This window comes from Pseudonaja textilis, chromosome 4 (genome assembly GCF_049901715.1).
Source record: "Pseudonaja textilis isolate UNSWEBS1 chromosome 4, rPseTex1.2, whole genome shotgun sequence".
Classification (NCBI taxonomy): Eukaryota; Metazoa; Chordata; class Lepidosauria; order Squamata; family Elapidae; genus Pseudonaja; species Pseudonaja textilis.
The window spans coordinates 15241209-15265638 of record NC_141993.1 but is presented as its reverse complement, the minus strand read 5'-3'; the positions used below and the strand labels follow the sequence as shown (position 1 = coordinate 15265638).

General features: G+C 38.0%; 1 protein-coding gene across 3 annotated transcripts; it reads left to right on the top strand.

Moving 5' to 3' along the window:
• The first annotated feature begins 861 nt into the window (after window positions 1-861).
• On the top strand, window positions 862-22516 carry DNA2 (DNA replication helicase/nuclease 2). 3 transcript variants are annotated; one of them, XM_087932298.1, is made up of 21 exons: window positions 862-1013; window positions 1579-1749; window positions 4380-4563; window positions 5706-5848; window positions 6846-6968; window positions 7831-8038; window positions 8583-8700; window positions 9267-9429; window positions 9901-10092; window positions 10251-10481; window positions 10876-10992; window positions 11088-11197; window positions 12687-12796; window positions 14865-15089; window positions 16249-16442; window positions 16526-16615; window positions 16702-16891; window positions 17450-17539; window positions 18866-19048; window positions 20160-20308; window positions 22340-22516. In XM_087932298.1, exons 1-21 carry the CDS (start codon window positions 916-918, stop codon window positions 22392-22394), a joined length of 3144 nt encoding a protein of 1047 aa, XP_087788424.1. In that variant the 5' UTR covers window positions 862-915; the 3' UTR covers window positions 22395-22516. The 3 variants fall into 3 exon arrangements, with proteins under 3 accessions (XP_087788424.1, XP_087788425.1, XP_087788426.1); XM_087932299.1 differs by having other exon boundaries at window positions 20160-20315; window positions 22347-22516; XM_087932300.1 differs by having other exon boundaries at window positions 930-1061.
• Window positions 22517-24430: the final 1914 nt, after the last annotated feature.

The window sequence follows — 24430 nt, the reverse complement described above, 5'->3', positions numbered from 1 at the left end:
GAGGAAGGGGTCAAACTATTTTCAAAGTACCTAAAGGCCAGACAAGGAATAATGGATGAAAACTGATTTAAGGGGAGATTCAACCTAGAAGTAAGGAGACATTTTCTGACCAATAACCAATAGAACAGAAGTTACAGGGAGCACATATACTGTATATGAAAGAGCTGGCCTAGAGACTGGAGATAGAGTTCACTTTAGACGGGGGTCTTCAAACTTGACATCTTCAAGACTTGTGGACTTCAACTCCCAGAATTCCTCCTCCAGTCATGTTAGCTCCAGAATTCCTCCTCCAGTCATGTTAGCTCCAGAATTCCTCCTCCAGTCATGTTAGCTCCAGAATTCTGGGAGTTGAAGTCCAAAAGTCTGAAGAGCCTTGCCAAGTTTGAAGACCTTTGACTTTAGCCATGAAAGCCCTCTGGGTCACTTTGGGCTAGTGACTTTCTCAATTCACAGGGTGGGGGTTGTGCGGAAACTAGGGGGGAGACCTATGAGGTATGCTTGCAGACTTTACTTATGAAGTAATAAAAGTGGGATAAAAATATAACAAATAAAATAAATGGCCACCAACACAGAGGAATCCGCATCCTCTGGCCTCCTTTTCTATTTCTCCACCTGGCTTAATATTTCCACCCAAGAACGAAGCCTCCGTTGTCACAGCCGGTCCGCGAACCAGAGGGAAGGGGGAAAAAAAATCGGGCCTGCCGGTCAAAGCCCCTTCGGCCCTCAGGTGCCGGCGGGAGCCCCTTCCGAGCAAGCGGCGGTCCCATCCACGAAGCAGCGAGAGGCCGCCTGTGCAGAGGGAGCCGCGGCAGCCTCGCCCCTTCCTCTTCGAAAGGCGCGCGGAGGCGGGGCAAAGCGGGCCAGGCGAGCGGCGGATTTGGCGGGCTGTCGCGGCCGAAAGTCCCGGTCTTCCGCATGGCGGCAGGGGAGGAGGAAGCCCTGGAGGGGCTGGATGGAGCCACTCTGGAGGAGCTGATGGAGAGCAGCTTCGTGGAAGAGCCGGCGGCGGAAAGGTGGTCGTCTCGGCCGAGGCTGAAGCGGGGGGCTTGAGAGCGCCGGGGGTGTGTGTGAAATGCGAGGGATCCCCCGGCTTAAAATCTTAAATGCACCCTGGTTTGATCGTGGTTTAGGGTTCACGGTACCTTATAAGTAAGCTCAGAGAAGCAAGTCGGTTCTTCTGCTTCCAATTGGGAAGGGGCTCCATAGGATCATCAAGACGGTTACAAATTTTCCCCCATGTGAAAGTAAATAATAACAACAATAACAACAACAACCAGAGATGGCCTGGATGTTGTTTCAAAATGAAAAGTAGTAAATGCAATGGTTCCCTCCTGGGCTTGACCTTTTGGCTGTAGATAATGGTTCTCACTTGAAATCTCTTCTGAGTCCTTTTGAGAGGGAAGCATAAATAGGCAAGAGGGGTAGCCACAACCACAGCACTGAAATACTGCCCCCTTTTTAATATGCAGTGACATCCCTGCCCGGGTCCTTCAGCTGAAAAATGTGCATGGTTATTCTATTGTAGGTGTAATTATCTATTTTACCATCTAAAAATAATTGCCTGCCTAATTATTTTAGGTTTCCAAAGAAAATGATTGGCTTCCCCGATACTGTACTTCAAAGAGGTTTGAACAACAGATACTGTGTTGTACATGTCCAGGATGACGAAGAACGTGAGAAACGCCTGACAATAATCTCTTCTCTGCTTGACGATTCAGAGAGAGAGCTGTGCATCCTTCAGGATGACTGGTAATTCCTGGGCAAATACAGTGGACATTTGCCTGGCAAATTTCTAACTATATCCCTATCGTGAAAAATTAATTTTAATTTTTTAATTAAAAATTAATTAATTAAATTTATAAGAATAATAGTCAGAGGTTTTATGGAAACTTTCTCATGGTTTGTTCTTACTGTATACTTGGTAAAACCCTCCTGTGAGCTAATAAACTACACTGCTTAAAAAATAAAGGGAACACAAAAATAAGACATCCTAGATCTGAATGAATGAAATATTCTTATTAAATATATTGTTCATTACATAGTTGAGTGTGCTGACAACAAAATCACACAAAAATTATCAATGGAAATCAAATTTAGCAACCCATGGAGGTCTGGATTTGGAGTTACACTCAAAATTAAAGTGGAAAAAACACTACAAGCTGATCCAACTTTGATGTAATGTCCTTAAAACAAGTCAAAATGAGGCTCAGTAGTGTATGTGGCCTCCATGTGCCTTTTTGACCTCCCTACAACGCCTGGGCATGCTCCTGATGAGGTGGCGGATGGTCTCCTGAGGGATCTCCTCCCACACCTGGATTAAAACATCCCCCAACTCCTGGACAGTCTGTGGTGCAACGTGGCATTGGTGAATAGAGCAAGACATGATGTGCCAGATGTGCTCAATTGAATTCAGGTCTGGGGAACGGGTGGGCCAATCTATAGAATCAATGCCTTCGTCTTGCAGGAACTGCTGACACACTCCAGCCACATGAAGTCTAGCATTGTCTTGCATTAGGAGGAACCCAGGGCCAAACGCACCAGCATATGGTTTCACAAGGGGTCTGAGGATCTCATCTCGGTACCTAATGGCAGTCAGGCTACCTCTGGCAAGCACATGGAGGGCTGTGTGGCCCCCTAAAGAAATGCCACCCCACACCATTACTGACCCACTGCCAAACCAGTCATGCTGGAGGATGTTGCAGGCAGCAGAACGTTCTCCATGGCGTCTCCAGACCCTGTCATGTCTGTCACATGTGCTCAGTGTGAACCTGCTTTCATCTGTGAAGAGCACAAGGCGCCAGTGGTGAATTTGCCAATCTTGGTGTTCTTTGGCAAATGCCAAACGTCCTGCACGGTGTTGGGCTGTAAGCACAACCCCACCTGTGGACATCGGGCCTCATACCACCCTTATGGAATCTGTTTCTGCATTTGAGCAGCCACATGCACATTTGTGACCCGCTGGAGGTCATTTTGCAGGGCTCTGGCAGTGCTCCTCCTGTCCCTCCTTGCACAAAGGTGAAGTAGCAGTCCTGATGCTGGGTTGTTGCCCACCTACGGCTTCCTCCACGTCTCCTGATGTACTGGCCTGCCTCCTGATAGCGCCTCCATGCTCTGGACACTATGCTGACAGACACAGCAAACCTTCTTGCCACAGTTCACATTGATGTGCCATCCTGGATGAGCTGCACTACCTGAGCCACTTGTGTGGGTTGTAGACTCCGTCTCATGCTACCACGAGAGTGAAAGCACTGACAGCATTCAAAAGTGACCAAACCATCAGCCAGAGAGCATAGGAACTGAGAAGTGGTCTGTGGTCACCACCTGCAGAACCACTCCTTTATTGGGGATGTCTTGCTAACTGCCTCTGCTTTCCACCTGTTGTCTATTCCATTTGCACAACAGCATGTGAAATTGATTGTCAGTCAGTGTTGCTACCTAAGTGGACAGTTTGATTTCACAGAAGTGTGATTGACTTGGAGTTACATTGTGTTGTTTAAGTGTTCCCTTTATTTTTTTGAGCAGTGTATATTTTTGGGGTGTGTTGGACCAAGGCTAAACACAAAGGCTGGATTCACATAGTGGGTTAACATAAAATATGATTAACAGTTGTGTGATTCAACATGTCTTGTGAACATAACTCCTAAGCAAATTGGAAAAAGTATGCTGTTTAGTTCTCTCAACCACCTTTCTGTCGTATTATTTATTTATGTAACTAGTATTTATTTTGTATTAATTTTTGCTCATATTTTTGCTCATATTTTTTCATTTCATATCTACTTACCCGTGCCCTGTTTTATAATTTCAATTTATGTAGTTGACCGTCTCCATTCATGATTCTGGGTGGCTAACCACAATTAAAAACATAATAAAATACATAATTCTAAAAACAGTGCACAATTATAAGCAGTTGAGATAAAAAAACAGAACCACCACCAACAAATTAGTATAACTATTGCACAGAGTGCTCCACACATTTGATTTCACAAATCCCAGTGATAAAAATGTCTTTAGGTTTTGTGAAAGATAAGCAGGATTGATGTTATTCTGATCTCTGAGGAGATGATATTCCAAGCAATAGAATATAATATCACTGTTTGTATTATTTATGCTAATTATAATTAGAATGGCTCTAATCTAAGCAATTTTGAATGCAGATAAATCTATGCCTTTTAGCCAGTAAACTATCCAGTTTTGTTAGACTAGCAGATTTGGGTTTCAAAAATCCACATAATGGGGAATTTTTTTTTGTCCTGTTTATGTGCGATCTGTATGTGCACATACACAGAGAAGAGGTGGATCACTCACAGAAATCATAGTTTATTTTCTTTATTTTATCTTCTGTTTCCAAACATATTTGCTCCCTTTAATCTTTTTTAAAGGATTTCTGTTCCAGTCCAGCCTGGTGATATAATTCACTTAGAAGGAGAGTGTAATTCTGGTATCTGGATAATAAATGCAGATTCAGGATACTTAATTCTGTATCCAGATGTGTTACTTTCTGGCACAACTGTATCAAAGAGCATTCAGTGCATGAGAAGAGCTATACTGAGTGAAAAATTCCGGGTAAGTAAAATAAATAAATATTGGATTTCTAAATGTTTAAAAGCAGCTATCATGCTAATAATTTTTATCATAAATAAAATCACAATTTACTTTAGCTCCAAAATGGTGCTGGATTATTGGATGGATTCATTTGCTGGTGTTTCAGATGACTTTTAATTAAATGTATGCTTTATATATTATTACTTTACAAGTGAACCTATAAGGATAGAGGTCTGAATGCTTTTGTTACTTCCACATGTATATTGGAGGTGATGGACCCTGATTCTTTTATAAGGCAGTAAATAGAGGCAGTACTTGCCTGTGTTTTATCAGTTTCATCTGCCATGACAGCTGTGATTTTGTTGGATTAAAGCACGGGTGTCACATTGCTGTCATATGATGTTTCACAACATTTTCCCCATTTGTGTAGCTGTGGTGGGAGTGGCTGCATGTGATGCATCCAGCCCGTGGGCTACCAGTTTGACATCCCTGGGTTAAAGTATGTGGCAGACTGTTTTATCTTGATAACTTTGTGATATGGCTGTTCCCATATTATTTGTTTGAAAAGATCATAATATCTGGGAGTTTATTTTTTAATATGGTTAAAAAATATGGTTGGGCCAGCGGAAGCCCTTTATGCTCCAATCATCAGCCATGAGACTTTTAATATTTGCATGGAAACAAAATATACATCTTTACAGTTTTTTTCTTTATTTTTTCTAAAAATATAACAAAAACAGCACTACTGCACTTGGAGACTATAGATACTGGTAAAAATGTACATTCAGACTTTAATTATCTGTTATTTTTGAAAGATTTATAATTAGAATAATAGAAAAATAATACTCAACTAAGAAACAGTCTTTATAATCTTATAAAATAAGATAGCACATTCATTCCTTAGTTTTTTTAATATTCTTTTTTGCTGTATGTTGTATGTTTTTCTATTCTTAGCTTTCTTGGCTTATTTCAAGCATAGCCTTACTTATCTCTGCTCAGAAATAAGTTACTGTGTTTAGTGACATATTAATAGTAAGTATATGTATTGTACAGGCCTTGACCTTAGTATGAGCATAGTAAGGGGAGCATAGAATTTTGCAGATTAATTGATATGTAAGACAAATTTATGCAAATATTTTGAAAGTGGTTGTTTTGTTTTACAGAAATGCGAACGTACTTCACGCGCAATGCTGGTAGGCACAATTTTACATGAAATTTTCCAGAAAGCGGGAATAAATTTGACGCAGGAAAAAGTGAAAGAAATTGCTTTCTCAGCTGTTCATGGACCAAAGTATTTAAAAGAACTGTAAGGATTATCAATAAATAATTTTTCAGAACTATATTTTCTTAGTTTTAATACTTAGTGGAGACTAGTTTGTGTAGTGTTGTTGTGCTTTGCTACTGTTGTTGACCATGTGAAAGTTGTTTCATTAGAACTCTGTGAATCAAAGATTCACTTTATGAAAATGTTTTCAGTTACCAGGTTTCTAGTATTCAGCTATCAATTCAGTTTACAATAGTGAAGCATTTTCCTTCTCATTATCACGATTGGGAATGTATGCTAAAATACTTTTCATATTTTCACATTCCTATTTTTCCTTCTTTTTTGATCTGGAATACATGAAGGACCCAGAGCTGTGTGGTGCTCTAAAGGTGAAGACCTAAGTAGCAATAGATGTTTCTCTATCAGAGTGCAAAGAGAAAATATCTGCTGTGAACTCTGGAAAGGCATCAGGAAGAGCATCTGGCCAGTAAACTCTCAGCTTCACTCAGCCACCACAACCCCACCTTGAAGCAAAGAATTACAGGGTCATCAAAGAAAAGAAAAAAACATGGACCCAGGTCTCCATTCAGTCACCCAAAACTTTGGGTGTGATCCTTGAGTTCCTTTGGAAATTATTATTAACTCTACTTGGTTTCATAGATCCAGTTTGGTCTAGTGGTTAAAGCACCAGCCTCAAAAGCAGGAGAGCATGACTTCAAGTCTGCCTTAGCCATGGAAGCCAGCTGGATGACTTTGGGCCAGTAACTCTCAGTGCAACTGAGGGTTACTGTGGGAAAAATAGGAGGAAGGTATGTTTGGATATTTCTGCCTTGAATTATTTATAAAAATAATAAAGGTGGAATACAAATAAATAAATAAATAATCGAATTAAGTTATCATTTTATTAATAACATTATTTTATGATCCTGACCCCTTTTTAATTTCTTACTGCTGACTTTTCGCTAAATGAAAAAAGCCAAATAACCTTTCTTGTCTACCTTATGTGAACTTATCGAACATTCTTCTTTTGCTCCTGAAGGTATCAGTTAAATCTGGAGCAAAAGGATATAATGCATGAGATTGAGGAATACTTCCCATCTTTTATTAAATGGTCAGAGGTCTATACATACAAACACAGCCAAAATAATGTGCCGTTAAAACCGTAAGTAATTGTTAATTGAACAAAAACAAACTTAACACGCTTTTTAGTGCAATGTTTCCCAGCCTTAATATTTACCACATTAAAAATTAAAATGAATGCATTCACAGAATTTGATTATTGAAACATGTAAAAATATTAAACCCTTAGATATTAACATAAATATTTCCCATTAAATATTTTAAACAAATAATGATTGTTTTAAATTTCTTCAAATATCTTTATTATTTGGCAAATAATTTTGATTTTCCAAATTCCTGAGCCGGGTCTTGGGGAAGCTGCACTAAGTTATCCTGCAGTTTGGTTTTATATCACAAGGCATGATGTGGCCGGTATGTATTATGGCTTAGTGTATCATAAACCCATCCATTGTGCTTTATTCAATAAATTAATGTAAGCAAATCACCACAGCACAAATTTGTATACATGTCTTCAATTCCTTGCCCCCCCCAAATACAAATTGTTAAATATTGTGTAACCTGAACTATCCAATGACAACACGTTTTCAAGCTTGTATTATTCATAGCTTTGCTGATGTTGTAGGCGAGCTATATTTAGTAGTCAAAAACTAGAAGCAGTTTGGTTATATTTTTTCCAGAAAATATCCAATTTTTGTTGTGATCTTTACAAAAGGCTGGTTCTGTTTATGAATGCACTGCATATTTATGCTGATGTGTTCTTTATTTCCGGAGCTAAACACAGACTAATAATAGCCTAAGTTGTTTAGACACATTTTCTTAAGCTGCGGTACTATTTCAGTCTTCCGTTGAACAGGAATGAAGGATTTTAATTGTTCTTCCTTGTGTCTTTCATGAAATGCATAGTTAACAGTTTAAATTAACATATACAAATTGTTTTGTGACAGGCTAGGAGCTAAGTCCTGTTACAGTGTCAAAGTTACAGAAATCCTGGATGTTGAGGAGAATATCTGGTGCCCCAGGTTTGGCTTAAAGGGCAAGATCGATGTGACAGCTGGAGTAACCATTCATGAAAGATCTAAAACTCAGACAAGAATAATGCCACTGGAGCTTAAAAGTGGAAAAGAATCTAACTCTGTAGAGCATAGAAGTCAGGTACATGTTGGAATATATACGGAATGTAAAGTTTAAATACATGAAGAATATAAGATTATACTATATATAAGAGCATCCTAATGGACATACTTGCAACACATTTTGTAAATAATCTTCTGTGCTGGGTTGAATGATACTTTATTTCCATGATTTCCTGACATTGCCTTTTTGGTCTTCATAGTTGAAAGGTGCCAGGAATATCTCATCTGACATTCCTGGCAAGTTAGGAGAAGGCTGTGTCACCTATAACAGCCAGCTACTGGAGTCTGTTTAGTATAATGGTTAGAATATTTTTGAGGGAGGAATGTTTTCATCTAGGCAAAGGCAAGCCATCTTCTGATGCAATTATATGAATTGTTTCTGGGGTTAGAATTTACATAGCACTTACTCTGTATTGATGATCTTAGGATGGTCATGAATCAGAAAATACTGAATATTGAATTACTGTAGTTTTAATAATCTTTCTCAGTAATCTAAAATGCTGCACATGTCTTCACTTTGTTTCTATGTTTAATTTTCGGTTTTGTTTTAAATATCTTTTTAGGTTATTTTGTATTCCTTACTGTGTCAAGAAAGGCGAGCTGATCCTGAAGGTGGATTTCTCTTATATTTGAAAACAGGCAATATGATTCCTGTCGTAGGAAGTCGTATGGATAGGAGAGGTAACTTTTGTGATAGCAAAAATATCTATTGCAACAGCCTCCTGCAACCCTTTGCCAGCAAAAATGGAGCTCGGGAGCCCATTTTCTTTGGCAGAGTACCCCCAACACGAGTGACATCGAGCTGGTCACACCCTAACCCTAATCCCTCACCCCTCCTCAAGGTCAAACACAACCTTAATGCAGCCCTCAATGAAATTGAGTTTGATACCCCTGAGTTAGGGCAAATCATCTTCATATATTACAGGGCTGTGCCTAATAGATAATGATCAGGACTTTGAACTGGGCCTAGAAGCCTTCTGTTCACCAATCCAGCAATCTTTCAGGGGGTGTTAATCTGTACTCTCAAAGTTGTCCTGTTAGCCCGCAGAAGTATATTTCATAAAGAGGTTGACTTGAGCCATGATGGAACTGCATTTAATAATTCGTTCATTTTCAGGTGAATGGAGGAATGAATTCATAGGGCCAGTCTTCAAATATACTAAATGCCCAAGTTTTGCTGTATGTTTTTTTTCATGCCCTTTACAATTGAGAATGTCTGAAGTTGTTTCTATTTTTCTCCTTTGCAGAACTGATTAAATTGAGAAATCAGCTGGCCTTCTATTTAATCCACAACACATATAAATCTATAGGAAAAAAGCAAACACAGCTTGCTCCTCTACCTCCTTTAATTAATGATAGCCAAGCATGTAGCTATTGCTCTCAGAAGCAGAACTGTATACTTTATAGTAGGTAAGTTTCTTTTAAAGAGGTTATATGAAAGTGTGCCTTAGTCCAGAATGGCTGATACCATAATTGCAAGAATCATTCTTGGCTTTGATATAAGCAGTGATGGGATTCAGCCAGTTTGCACCACTTCAGGACAACCAGTTGTTAACTTTCTGAGCAGTTTGGTGAACTGGTTATTGGAAGAAATCATTAGGGGAGAGAACCAGTTGTTAAATTATTTGAATCCTACCACTAGGTATAAGGAACCATGTAATAGAGCAGGGGTCTCCAAACTTGGCAACTTTAAGACTTGTGGACTTCAGTTCCCAGAATTCTCCAGCCAGCATAGTATAGCATAACTGGCTGGAGAATTCTGGGAGTTGAAGTCCACAAGTCTTAAAGTTTGGAGACCTCTAATAGAGGGCTGAACAGGAAAGCAGGAATCATGCAATCTAGATTTATTTTCAGGTGGACTCATGCTTAGTTGTGTTTCAGGGCTGTAGAACACCAGAAAGATGTCTTAATACCTCCAGATGTGGTGGCTGCTACTGAAAAGGAGATCTGTCATTTAAAGCCTTCTCACTTGGAATATTTCCATCTCTGGTATCTAATGCTAACTTTAGAGTCCCAGTATAAAGATGGGAAAAAAGGGCGTAAAAATATATGGATGCTGCCTGCTGCAGAAAGGTAAGACAAAGATTTGAACAAGTATAAACAGTGAATTTTGTAAGCTCATTTATAAACTTTATTCTACACACTACAATAAAAATAAATGGTATAGCTTGAGTTTTTCCCTAATGGAAGAAATCCAAACCCAGTTTATTCTTTGTTCTTGATATTTGCAGAGAAAAACATGGGGACTGCATTGGAAATATGATCAGAATAGAAAATGTAGTAGAAGTTTCGGATGGACAGTATCTGCATTGGTTCCAGCGTAGAGATGATTGTGTGCCAATCACAACTTTGATGGTTGGGGACAGAATTGTTCTAAGTGATGAAGACAACAATTTGCTTGGCATATCTACTGGCTATATTCAAGAGGTTAATAGAACCAAACTTTCCTGCTTATTGGATAGGTATTAATTGCATTGTATTGCTTGCATTTATATTTCACTTGCTGAGAATTTTAAAAAGCAACATTTTATAATTGCGGAATAAGATTACACTCCCCGTTAATAAACAGTGATATTTCTATTTACTGTGACATTAGCAGATCTGTATGTCTGCCTTATTGAAGCTGTTTTGTTAAGTATCAATACTGCATGTACTTCGGATTTCATTTAGCAAAATGTTTTTCTCTGGAGATGTGTGAATGTCAGGATGAGGTATGTTCCTGGTGAGAAATGGGACTTGCATAGAAGCTACTGTATCATAGTTGAAATGGCCAAAAGATTTAAAATATATTTTGTATGGACAGAAGGTATTTGAACTTTTTGTGGAATTTTATTGGTTCTGTTTAATGTGTTTCAGGAATTTATCTCATCTCTCTGGGGATACTGTATATAGATTAGATCATGAGGAAGGAGCACTTGGCATAGAAGCTCCTTTAGCAAATCTTTCTAAATTAATGGAAAATTCTCCTGTCAGGTATTTTTCTGGTCTTTATTTCCACATAAGTAACATTACCCTTAGAAATATTCTACAGTTGACTATTTCATCTTTCCTCTCTTCTTCTCTTTTAGTGAAAAGCTTCGTAGCTTAATAATAGATTTCTGCAAGCCACAATTTGTTCAATACTTGAGTTCCGTCCTTCCTCCAGAAGCGAAGGACACGGTTGCAAACATTCTGAAAGGTACAGGGGACAAATGATTATTACTTATAATTTATTTATCATTTTTAAAAATTGCCCATCTCCCTCATAGAGGGAAAAATAATCTAGTTTCCAGAGCATTAAATTAATACCTTCCAGCTGCAAATTCTTTTGACACAAATATCTGTATACCTTCAACAATAATCTCATTCCGCAATATAATTACTTTATTCAGTAATGTCCATAAGCAGGCATATCTTTAAAAAATATCAATGCTACAGTATTGAAAAGTTATACAGGGTGTTGATGCAAAATTTAAATTCCAAGTTCATATGTTGTAATTGTAATTCTTACAAATACTATATGAAGGAGGGTAATTTTTTATGTTGGATTTTTAAGTGTATTCGTATATAGAATTTTCTGGGCTGAAGAAGCACTTTGAATTTCTCTTAAAGAGCCAATTATTGCCTGGTTTCTTTACGGTGGTTCACGTTTCTACCTTTTTTGCAAATATCAGGACTTAGTGGTCAGATGTAAAGTAACTACAAGCAAGCCCACGGTTATTTCTCCAACTAGTACTCTCTGTCAAGCACTATTTTACTAGTGGAACATCCCATGTGTGTGTGTTTTTTAAATGAGCATTTATTACTAATATTATTGTCAGAAAAATAAATAGAGACAACATTTAATTTACAAATTTCCCTTTGCATGGAACAAGTATTAGTTGTAGCACAAGGGAGTGATTACATGACTCTAATATGTTTACAACAAGCAGTGAATTAGTTCCAGGTTCAGTTCTTGGCAAGTAGAAAAAAAAAGACTATGAGACTTTGAGGTAAATGGTTTTCCCAGCTTCCCCCACAGACATGCCTATTCTAGCAGAACCCTTTTGCCATCTTCTTTGGAGAGTGCTATACAGGGAGTCCTCAACTTACAACCGTTTCTTTCAGGACTGTTAGAAGTTTCAGCACTGAAAAACTAATTTGCAACCTGGTCCTTGCACTTGTAACAATCACGGCACAGTCACACGATCACAAGCCTGGCACTTGGCATCCTGCATGTGTTTACAGTGGTTGCCCTGTCTCAGGAGTCACAGGATAGCCAGTTGTGACCATCCCAGGGGGCTTCCATCAAACAAAGTCAATGGGGGAAAAAGCTGGTTTCACTTAATGACTACATGATTCACCTAACAGCTTCATTGACTGACTTAACAATCATGGCAAAAATGGTTGTAAAATTGGGTGTGACTCACTTAACAACCGACATGCTTAGCAACAGAAATTCCAGTTCCCATTATGATTGTAAGTTGAGAACTACCTGTACTGTATTCATTGGAACTGACTTATAGGATTAGATGGAAATATATTTTCTCTATATAGGGAACAAAGACTAAACGGACTTTTAAAGATAACATTCTAGCATGGATATTCAAATACTTTCTCTAGTAATGTTGTTTACAGAGAAGAAATAAAGTACAGTTTTAGTTAACATGGAGGGTTAATTATTTTTCTCTTTGTCTGCCAAATCCTAGGCTTGAATAAACCCCAGAAACAAGCAATGAAACAAGTTCTCCTTTCGAAGGATTACACCCTGATTGTTGGTATGCCTGGAACAGGAAAGACTACAACGATTTGTGCTTTGGTAAGGTCTTGTATAAGCCTCTGATTTTGAAAAAGGATTAGCAACTGTCCCTTTGTTTAAAAGTTTGACCTGATGCTAGGGTGAATATGATAATTTTGATACTCAAATTGTAACATCTGAAATGTAAACGTTTAACAAAACAAACCAGGATGTGACTATGTTCTTAATGTGGACATTATATCTATCGAAGCAATGAATTCAGAGGTGGTATTCAGCAGGTTCTGACCAGTTCTGGAGAACCAGTAGCGGAAATTTTGAGTAGTTCAGGGAACCAGCAAATACCATCTCTGACTGGAGATTTTACAGTATCTCTTCCCCTGCCACGCCCACCAAGCCACATCCACTGAACCGGTGGTAAAAACATTTGAATCTCACCACTGAATGAATTCTTGACAGTTAAATCATTGAAAACTTCAGATCTGTATACTTGCAGCATATATAAATTCAATTTCACATTTTACCAATAGGGAAGTTCCAAACCTTCTCCAATATGGCAAAAAATATGTCAGAGCACATGGGCTAGTTGCTTCTGATTGTGAATAAATGTACCAACCCTCCATAATCTTCATTGTCTACATCAGAATGGGCAATCACAGAACATAGAATAATAGAGTTTGAAGGGACCTTGGAGGTCTTATAGTCCAACCCCCCAAGCAGGAGGCTCTATATCATTTCAGACAAATAATTGTCCAGTCGCTTTTTGAAAGTCTCCAGTGATGAAGCAACTGTAATTTCTTGAATTCCTGTTTGTTTTTATTTTTGGCCTGCAGAGCCATCTCTGACTATAGTTGCTGAAAACTAATGACTGTGTTTTGTCACTTTAAGATGGTAAGCAATAAATATGACCTGAAATAGGTTTAATATACAGGTAGTCCTCATTTAGTAACCACAATTGAAATTGTCCACTCAACAAGTTACTTTTTCATCATTGTTGTGCACAGTTGCTAAGTGAGGCAGTTGCTAAACAAGGATTACCTGTATTTAAATGACATTCTCCTGCTTGCCATCTGCTTTGCATTGTAATCTACCCGCTGCACTCACACTGCTATTGACTATCAAAAAGTTGCTCACCCCTGAACTTACATAGTGCATAGACCCTGACTTGCCAGAGACATGAGAATAGAGTTCTCTTTTTTTTCCACTCAGATTTCCTACAGTGTGGAAGAAATCTATCCTTCCAAGAGTTGATATGGTCATTCATGCCCTAGTCACCTCCCATCTTGACTATTGCAACGCACTCTACATGGGGCTTCCCTTTTGAAATGCATCTGGAAGCTCCAGTTGGGTCAGAATGCAACACCCCACATGGTTTTGTACAGTTCTCCATGCACATGTGTCACCTCTCCTGTGAGAACTTGCATTGCAATTCAAAGTGCTGATTATCACCTTTCAAGCCCTTCATGGCTTGGGACCAGGTTTCCTGAGGGACTGTCCCTTGCTGGGCACATCCACTCAATCCACTAGAGTGGAGAAGCAAGGAATATTGTGAGTCCTGTCCCCTAAGGGGGAACACCTGGTGGGATCTGGAAGAAGGACCTTCTCCGTAGTGGTTCCCTTCCTCTGGACATCATCCCTCCAGAAATGAGACGGGCTCCTGCTCTGACACTCTTTGGTAAAGCCCTGAAGACGTGGTTTTCGCCACAAGCCTGAGGAACCTCGAATGGGATGGAACCCATTAAATGAGTGATTTTTGTTGCCAAGTGGGGGTGGGGGATTTATTATATTTTTTTTTGTTTTTCTACATTGTAGTTTTTATTTTGTGCAAGACACCTAGAGTTGCTGTGAGCAAGTAGGTAGCTATGTAAATGCCCTACAATAAATATTTTTTAAAAAATACATTTATATACAATTTGAATATGTACCTGGCAGTTAGTGAAAAATGATCAGGGTGAGATTGGCCTGTATAATTAATTCTGTAGACTTTCTTAAAACATTTTCTGAATGTAAGAGTTGATCCTTCTGATCTTCTCTCATATTACTCAGGTGAGGTGGGATAGAAATCAGTGCAGGGGAACTAAATAAGCAGGTTAAAGTTGGTTTTTCCTTGGTTGTTTTTCCCATGTTTTAGGTTCGGATTCTTTCTGCTTGTGGCTTCAGCGTTCTCTTAACCAGTTTTACCCATACAGCAGTTGACAATATCCTTCTTAAGTTAGCCAAGTTCAAAGTAGGATTTTTGAGGCTAGGAAGAGCTCAGAAGGTTCATCCAGACATAAAGAGGTTTACAGAAGAAGAGATCTGCAGATCAAAGTGCATTAAAACTGTGGCTCAGTTGGAGGAACTATACCAAAGTCAGGTAAGGAAAATGCTTTACAGGAGTCTAGTGTTCCTAAAAAGTATCTTTACTGGGAAGTGTATGTTGGTGATATTATGTTGTTTTAATTTCATAATATGTATGCCCTAATTAAGAGATCATACTAGGTTTTAATCATATGGATAGGAAAGGGTCATTCATATTTACAACAAAGATATTGCATCTTTATTTATTTTTTTCATATTATATATACATGATTTACAAAGGGGCTTTTAGCCATAGCTCCATTCTGCATGATTTTACTGCTTAAAAAGAGAATTGATCTCAGCATCCATGGTCAAGACTTTGATAAATTTGCAGTTTGGGGACTGCTTTTTCTTGCTTTATAGATATGCAAAAGAAGATGGATTCACCCACTCATAAATTACTTTGCTTCAAATTCTCAGGATCTGTAACGTTGTAATCCACAGTTGCTGTGCTGGAAAGGAATCCCTGCAAATAACAAAAGACACTTTGGGGCTCTGTAATTGGGCGTCTTTGCCACTAGATGATGCAAATTTTAACATGGAACCTGTTTGCTTAGGATCTGCTTTTGAGATAATAAATATATACTCCTAAGGATTTAAGGGAATTAGAGTTGTCCAAAGAATGCAGAGGTTGGCCAGCCTGTTATATATTCTACAAGATAAAAAATAATTCTCAGATGTTATTATCAACAAACATACCAACATCTTACCATTTAAATTTCTGTTAAAAAATCCATGACTGATAAATGGTTGCAGAGAAAGATTAACCTTTCTACCTCACCTTTGATCAACTTTATTTCCCTGCCACCAATTTCTTTAAAAGTTAGGAGGGAAAATAGGTAAGTATATAGACAGCTGGAATAATGAACTGAAGAAACTTCTTGGATGAGAAGCGAAATGTCTTCAAAGAAAAAAAACAACAGAAAGTCCAGTTGCCTCTTAAAAAAAGCACCTTTGAGACAACCATGTCCTAGATGACCGAGAATCTCCATACACAGCTGGAATAATAAATTATACTTGGCTCCCTCTCAAATTCTGACAGCAGGGAGATATGAAGAACTGCATTTGATAACTTGTGCAGGGAACACAACCTAGTATAGTTTGAATGTGAATGCATCTCTGATTTAGAGTTGAAAATAGGTGCCGCCTTGTCATACTTTCTCATCTTTTTCCAGCAAGTCATTGCAACAACATGCATGGGAATAAACCACCCAATCTTCACCCGTAAACGTTTTGACTTCTGCATAGTGGACGAGGCTTCTCAGATTAGCCAGCCCATCTGCCTTGGGCCTCTTTTCTATTCACTTCGATTTGTGCTGGTGGGTGACCATCAGCAGTTGCCTCCACTTGTGCAAAACCCAGAAGCCAGGTAGGCAGCATGACAGGCTATAGGAATTCACACTTACTGTTAGCCATGCTACGTGCAAGTCACTGACTGAATTTTTATTGCAGAGAACTTGGCATGAGTGAAAGTTTATTCAAAAGGCTAGAACAAAATAAGAATGCTGTTGTGCATCTAACTGTCCAGTACCGAATGAACAGGTATGTATGTAAGCATGAAACATATTGTTTCACTGCACAAGACTGATAAAATCTAACTTTGTTTTTTTCATTTTAAATCCCTTTAGTAAAATTATGTCATTGAGCAACAAGCTGGTGTACGATGGTAAACTGGAATGTGGCTCTGAAAAGGTGTCCAAAGCTATCATTGACTTGCCTAACTTAAAAAAACTAAAATTGGAAGAGTCTTCTTCAGAAACGTGGCTAAAAGAAACACTTGATCCAAATAATCCCGTTTGTTTCCTTAACACAGAGAAGGTAACTTTTATTGGGCCTCTCTTCACATCCACAATGCAATTTGATGTTGCGTTTTGTTCTGTTTCTCAGGAAATTAAAGGTGCAGAATTAATATGAAGAGGTCTCTGACAGTTGGCTTTAACTTCCACCAGGAGAATAGTGGCAGGGACCATGTGGTATTGCGTCTTTGAGTAAGATAAAGTTGGCCTCTCTGTTTCATCCAGTGGAAATCTCTCTCTTATCCCAGCAGTCTTATCAGTTATTTTTACTTGCTTCCTTCTATCCTCTATCCTGTCTTTTTTTCTTTTCCATTTCCCTTGATATAGTAATTAAATATTATTTATTTTTCTTCCTTGAGAATGGTTCATTTAAAAGCAGACTACTTTACAAAATGTCCAAATGTTCAATTCCAATAAGACTGGCATTAGTGTAAAATTTGTCCCCTTCAAGCATATTTATATAATCTACCTGCAGCAGTTTTTGCTATAGATCAATATAGTCTTCCTAAAATAACAAACAGCTTGAGATTTTCATTGCTGTGGATTTAAATGTAATATATGATGTTGGTCTTTAATCTAGGTTGAAGCCCCAGAACGGACAGAAAAAGGTTGTATAAGTAACATGACTGAAGCCAAACTGGTGTTCTTCCTCACATCCATGTTTTTAAAGGTATTTCTCTTGTATTTAACATTATGGAGATCTTATTTATGCATTTATGTTGAGATACTTGTTAAATAAAGAGGCATACTAGTAGTCTTCACCTATTATTCAGTCCTTCAGATTGCCTGGCCTCAATATGTTTTGAGGGTGTGATGAGGTTGGTGATTCATGCCTGGAAGCTAGTTTTGTCCCTTGGAATTCATGACATGCGAAGACCAAGCTTCCAATTTCCTCTAATCACAAGTTGTTGAAAATTCATTTTATTTGCAGAAAAAAAGTGGCAATTTGTTATTGTTTTCTGAGGTGAAGTAGAATGCAGTTTCCCTTCTTTTCCTGTGGTGGCGAAGCAGATCTGTTTTTCCTCTTTCTTCCCTTTAAAAATGGGAAGTTTGTAGGGGTGCAAGGCAGCAGGATTTATATGTAGATGCGGACAAAGCACCTGAAAGCCTCCTCCTTTTAGGAGCCTCCAGGTGGGAAAAGGGGCTTATCTCTGGTTTAGTGCATAATAGATCAATCTTGACATGTATCCAGAATTAAAGCAGAAATCACTGTACGGTGTAATTGTAGTAACTGGGATTATAATGTTAGCAAAGTGCAAAGCTTCCACTGAATTTTGCTCTTAACAGAAAACGCGGCACTGAGTTCAAAATTGATTTGGAAGAACAACTTCTGGTTTTTTTTTGCAAAACATGATAAGACAAGCTGCTGCGAGAATTGCATTTACTTTAATGATTGGATTCTTTAAAGCAGCAGAATCTTGTTTTTCCCCCAACAAAGCACATATTTCACGTGATATCTAAAGAACTTATATATGTTCCTATGTAACCCAGATCTTGCGATAGTTATCAACAAAAATACATTTCTGTGATAAATAAGCTAAAAAGTGTATGGGAGAAAAATATGCCAATAATTAATGTTAATAGGATGAGTGGGCATAGTTTTTGCAGCTAGAGGACACATTTGATTTCCTTAATTTATTTCAGTTGCAAGGAATAAGGGAGCAATGTCAGAGAAGGAAAGGAAGTGGCTTCTTGTGGACCTCAGATTGCTCACTCCAGGCTTAAGAGAAGATAAAAGCAGAAGGTGGACTGAAGATACCTAAGAATATAGTTGCATTAAAATCAAAAGTAATTAGATTAAGAGGGCATTAGTAGAGGTGAAAGAGAAGTTCATTTAGCCTATTATATCATCAGTGGGTAGCACAAATTGGATGTGATCCTTTTAAAACATTTCTATATGTTATTTTCCTAAATCTCCTAAAAGGATGAGTGTTGGAATGCATTCTGTCACAGCCATCTGGGATTCCATAGTTCTAACACTGGGATTATTTTTTAGGCTGGTTGTAAGCCTTCAGATATTGGAGTCATATCTCCATATAGACATCAATTGAAGATCATTACCGATTTGATGGCAGGCTCGTACCTCGCTGATATAGAAGTAAATACTGTGGACAGATACCAGGGGAGAGACAAGAGTATAATTATAGTATCCTTTGTAAGAAACAATGTGGATGGAAATGTGAGTAGAATCATACACCTGGTTCATAGTTCTAAGTATTTTAGGTTTGTTGTCCAACATTTAACTTACATACGGTGCAGTGCTTTAAAAGGTTCATGTACTAGCAATTAGTATAATTCGTTTTTTTCTACAAGAAATCTAATTGGATCTTAATATAAGTGATTGGTTTTCATTTTGGATATTTATATGCGGCTGTTTTGCATGCTAGCCAAATACACTATGGATAAGACAGTGGGGCAAGTAAGCGTAGCCCTAGTAGTCCTGTTTTTGTATTGATACTCTGTGCATCAGAGATGCTTTCTTTTAGTTGTAAGTGGCCAAACCAAAAATTCAGCATGCCCCTTTCGTTTGTAGTGGTGCTCTGACTTAGAAATAAAAGAGATATAAAAAATAGTTTGATATAAAAAGAATAAGAATAGGCACAATAAGACAGATCAAAAAATAAAATACAGAGTTAAGGAAGAAAAAAAACAAAAGCAAACTGAAAAGAAAAAAAATAGGAATGAGTTATTTACTCTTTTTGTGTACACGTGTATATGATAAAATGATGAATATAATCATTTAAAACATCCATTCTTGGTATTTTTACCCAGAATAGCATTTGCACAAATAACAATTAATAGAAAAATGTTAATATATTATAGAAAGTGACCAGATTTGAATATATTTATTTTGAATTAAAATGATTTTCAAAATATTTTCTATCAATTTTTCAACAACTGCCCACATTTTAAACAAGAGTGATCCAACTAAAATTGTTTGATTTTCTTGATTTCTTTACAACTTTTCACCAACAAAACTTAGCATCTTTAGTATCAAAAGCTGGCAATATGTAAAAAAAAACGCTTACCTTTGACCAGGTCTATAAAGACTACAATTTGTAATGTTGCATTAAAAGAGTGGAGTGCCATTTGTGCTTAAGACAAAGAGTTTTAAATTACATGAAAGGAATACTGATTTTAAATGAAGCAGAGGGTTACCATTCTGCTGGGGTTAGTTAATAGTTATCATTGATGAGATCTATGTAACCAATGCAAAGGAATGATTACTATTTGAAAGGAATGGAGAACTTGTGAGCATTCTTTGTGCTTCCCTTTTAAAAAAATAATAGGTTGGAGAACTTCTAAAGGACTGGAGACGTCTTAATGTTGCCATTACAAGAGCTAAGCATAAGTTGGTTATGCTGGGCTGTGTACCGTCCCTTTGTCTCTATCCTCCTCTAAAGAAATTACTTCATCATCTGAAGAATGAAGCTATGATATCCTTTCTTTTTATTTACATTTATTGTCTTTTTGGCCAGACTGCATAGATGAAGACTTTTCAGGCCTCCTAAATGAAGATGAAAATTTAATCAATGGTTAAATCTGGTCTGAAAGGACAAGGTTGCTTCTTTATCACTTTCATTTAAAGAAAATAAAACCAGATTTGGGAATCTCTTCTCAGAAAATTTGAAGTAAAGTGTGTTCTGATTAGGCAAAAATAAAAATATTTAGCTAAAAGGAACAATGGGACTCAGCTTTTGGATAGTATGGGAATTGTATCCCTTGTTTTTTGGTCTTGAAGCCTCAAAAGTAGATAAAGCGATTGTCTGTTTTGAATATTGTCTGCTATCTCCCTACACAAACCTTAGCTAAAAGGATAATGTTTTTTTAAAATCATCTCTCTGGAGCTGCTGGTGCTTTGGGAGGTGAGGGAAAAGTTAAGCTATTAGTCTAGCTAGCAGGAAGAATTTGAGAAAGACAAAATGCTCTACCAAATCAGTGTCCAAAATGTATGCAACACAGTGCTATCACATCACCTTCCCTGAGCACACTATTCTTAGGACACCACTGTAGTTGGTGAGCAAATGAGGAATTATTGCTGGGGAATTATTGCTGACCAAGTCATCCACCTAGCACAGAAATGGTTTGCTTTCCTTTTGCTTGCTAGGAGAGTGCAAAATGCCTGTGGAAGGAACCAAGAATGTCCCATTAACTAGAGAGTTTCCAGTATTACTTAGCGTAAGAGATGGGATGAAAGGTTGGGCAGCTGGCACGCTTATCAGTGATGTCTTAGATGCAGCACCAATTTTGGCTGTCACAAACCTGTGCTTAATTAACCCCACCTTCCCTCACTCCTGCCATCAACTACCTCCAGGGAATGGCAGTTGGGGCAAAAACTGCTTGCTGCTTCTAATACCATTTCCTTGCTTTTGTGGCTTGAAGGACGCATTATCCTGGTTGAGGATACCCCATTTGGAAGCGGAGTACTCACTCATGCACAAGACAAGACTTTGATAAGGGAAGATTGCATTTGCATTGAAATCCATCTTTCCATCTATGGAGGCAATTTTAGCATGGTCTGCTCATTCTTCCGGAGCCTTAAGCTCCAGGGACCGGTTCCATGGAGGGCAACTTTTCCACGGGGTGTTTTGCACACTGCCTGCATCCTGTGCGTATGCAAATGGGGCTTCATTTGCTTGCATGGCCCAGTTCCTGGTGGGCCTTGGGATGGTGCCAGTCCACAGTCTGCGGGTTGTGGACGTCTGTGTTAAATGTTACAGAAATTGGATTTAAATAGAAGGCGACCCTTAATAGAGATGGAAACACTGCAAATGCATTGATAACAGGAGTTAATATGGGGTTTATAATGATCTGAAAAGTATGCAGGCCAGGGTATTCTTACATGGGACTGAGTTTCTTAAACATATTGGCAGCAATAGATTGTGTTTCTTATGTGTCTTTTTTTAAATTGATGAGAATTTAACAGTTCTGAGAAGATGCTTCCTCTTTTGCTCCATGCTTCATTTTATAGGTAGTCCTCACTTACTGACTGCAGTTGGGGTTGGCACCTCTGTTGCTAAGTGACATAGTTGTAAATTGAAACACATGGCTGCTTCTGACTTATGATTGCAGTTTGTCACTTCTGGTTATGTTCTTTAAGTGCATCACCCACTGTTCTTAAGTGTGACATCATGTAGCTGTGACTTGCAACTTCCTGCTTCCCTATTGATTTTGCTTGTTAGGAGCCAGTTGTGAAGGTTGCAAATAATGATGATGGGTTGCTGTGACTGTCATAAATGCACACCAGTTTCCAAGTGCCTGAATGACAGTTACGTGACTGCAGGGACACCATAACTTTGAATGATCACTGAATTGGTCAGTTAGTGTGGATTACCTATATATGTAATGATTCAAACTATGGAATGGTGTAAGTCTTATACCTACATATTATATAGGTTAAGCATTAAAACCTGACACAATTTTCATAGTACTTGAACTAAAGACATGTTTTCCTTAATGTTTCTTACATTTTCAACATTCCTTTAGGAGCATGTGAACATGTTTTACATTGTAAACTCTTATGACAAACAAACACTGAGGGGAAAATCTTCACTATTATGAAGCTGATACACTGAATTCTGCCAGAAGGTGCTAAACTGGATTGTTCCAGCTTGTTTTACATACTAATGATGCCTTAAAAAACTCTTTGGGCATTTTAAAAATAGATCTTAAAGCATTATCACAGTATATCTATTTGTATTTTTCCCATTTTGAAAAACAATATGTAATTAAGTATTTTGAATTCCTTTTATTGAGATTTTGTGCTCACAAGTTGTGAGTAGCTTTAGCTTTTTATACAGAAATGTTAAAGTATGCAGGTTTCACTTCTCACTTTAGTTAAATATGAATTGATCTAAAACCTCTACTGTTAAAATTGGTTTGTTTGTAGTATGTCTTCCTCTATGTCATAACTATTCAAGAAATCTTCTAGATATTGTTGTCTCAAAGCCTGATGCCCACTTAAGAATGATCCCAGCCCTTGTTAAACATTCATTTTAAGAGAAATATTTATTTGGCACTGCAATGATGTAATTTTAGGAAGGATGTTTGAAATGCTCGTTTCTAATGTTAACATAATTTTGGGGGGGAAATAGAACTGTGCACCTCTAGTTCATTGCATGTTCTAATACCATTTTATTGAAGCAGTGTACGATTTCAATTTTATGTGTATGGAAATATATCCTACACTAAAGCTACCTCTTGGACGATATATTTAACTTTCCTTTGGATTTGATTGTTATATCAAGCTCCAAATTGCACTAAAATCAAATTCTTTTCTACGCATATTTTTGTGATATTTTTTACCTTGTGTATTGAGTTCTTATATTCTCATCTGTTTTTATAGTACCTGTAATAAAATTAATGTGACATAGGCATATACTTTTGCATTTATTGGTATATCTTATATTATAAATCTCATCTGCCATTAGACTATAAGCAGCCTTCCAAACATGGTTAAAAACAGCCACTCCTAATGAATGAAAACATACAATCTTTTTTGTAGCTAGGTAAGGGTTTTTTTTTGCCTCTCCTCTGAAATGGTTGAAGAAATGACCAATACAGATAAACACGAGTTGTTGGGCTAGCAAGTTATTTGGTGGGTGATTTTTAAACCCCTTTTAAACAAATATATCTTTATTGCATTCTCTCTTGGATGTCTTTTCAGGGACAGCATCCCAGTTGTGGGGGAGGCTGAATACCAAAAGTGACAGAGCCATAGTTTCCTAGATGTGGGGGACTCTACAGACAGTGATTTATGCCTTGGTCACCTCATAGCTTGATTACTGCAATGGACTCTATGTGGAGCTGCCCTTGAAGACTACCCAGAAGGTTCACCTGGTACAATTTAGCAATAATGGGCATAAACTGCACTGGCTGCTACCATAGTTTGCTTCCAGGTATGATTCAAGGCGCTGGTCACTACCTATAGTCTTTCCAAAGGATTTGAGGGATCACCTGTCTCCCATAGTGTCTGCCTAACAGGTTTGATCTGGCAGGGTTGGCACCCTACAAGTTTCATATCAGGATCCTGGAAGGACATCTTCACTTTAGCAAAACCTGCCCTCTAGGTGGAGGTCCTCCGAGATTCAAATGCCACCACCCTGGTGAGTTTTCCAGGCTTTTTATGAGGACAATCTTCCTTTTCTTCGTTCCCATTGTAGTTTGGTTTCTCTGCCATGTTTGTATTTCATTTAATAACTTTATTATTATTTCAGTTCATATAAATCTGTCTTTTCCCTTTTAAACCCATCTGCTCAATCTAAGATGTCCCCGCACTCCAGCACACAAAACTGAAAATTTTTATTAGAGTAAGAGAAACAACTAGTACAGGTTGCTGGTTGCTCTTTGTAGGCAGGGATCATTCAGAGATTCTCTGACAGGTATTTTGGGGTCTTGTTTGCACTGAAGAAAAGCACCAATAGAACATCAGTATACCTTTTTCTTGAAAAACAAGTACTGTTGCAGTTCATAAAACCAAACTATACTTTCTCTTCAGAACAATTTCCAAACACCCTGTTTTTGCTGGGCATTTCCTTTATTGCTTTTTGCAGTAATCCTG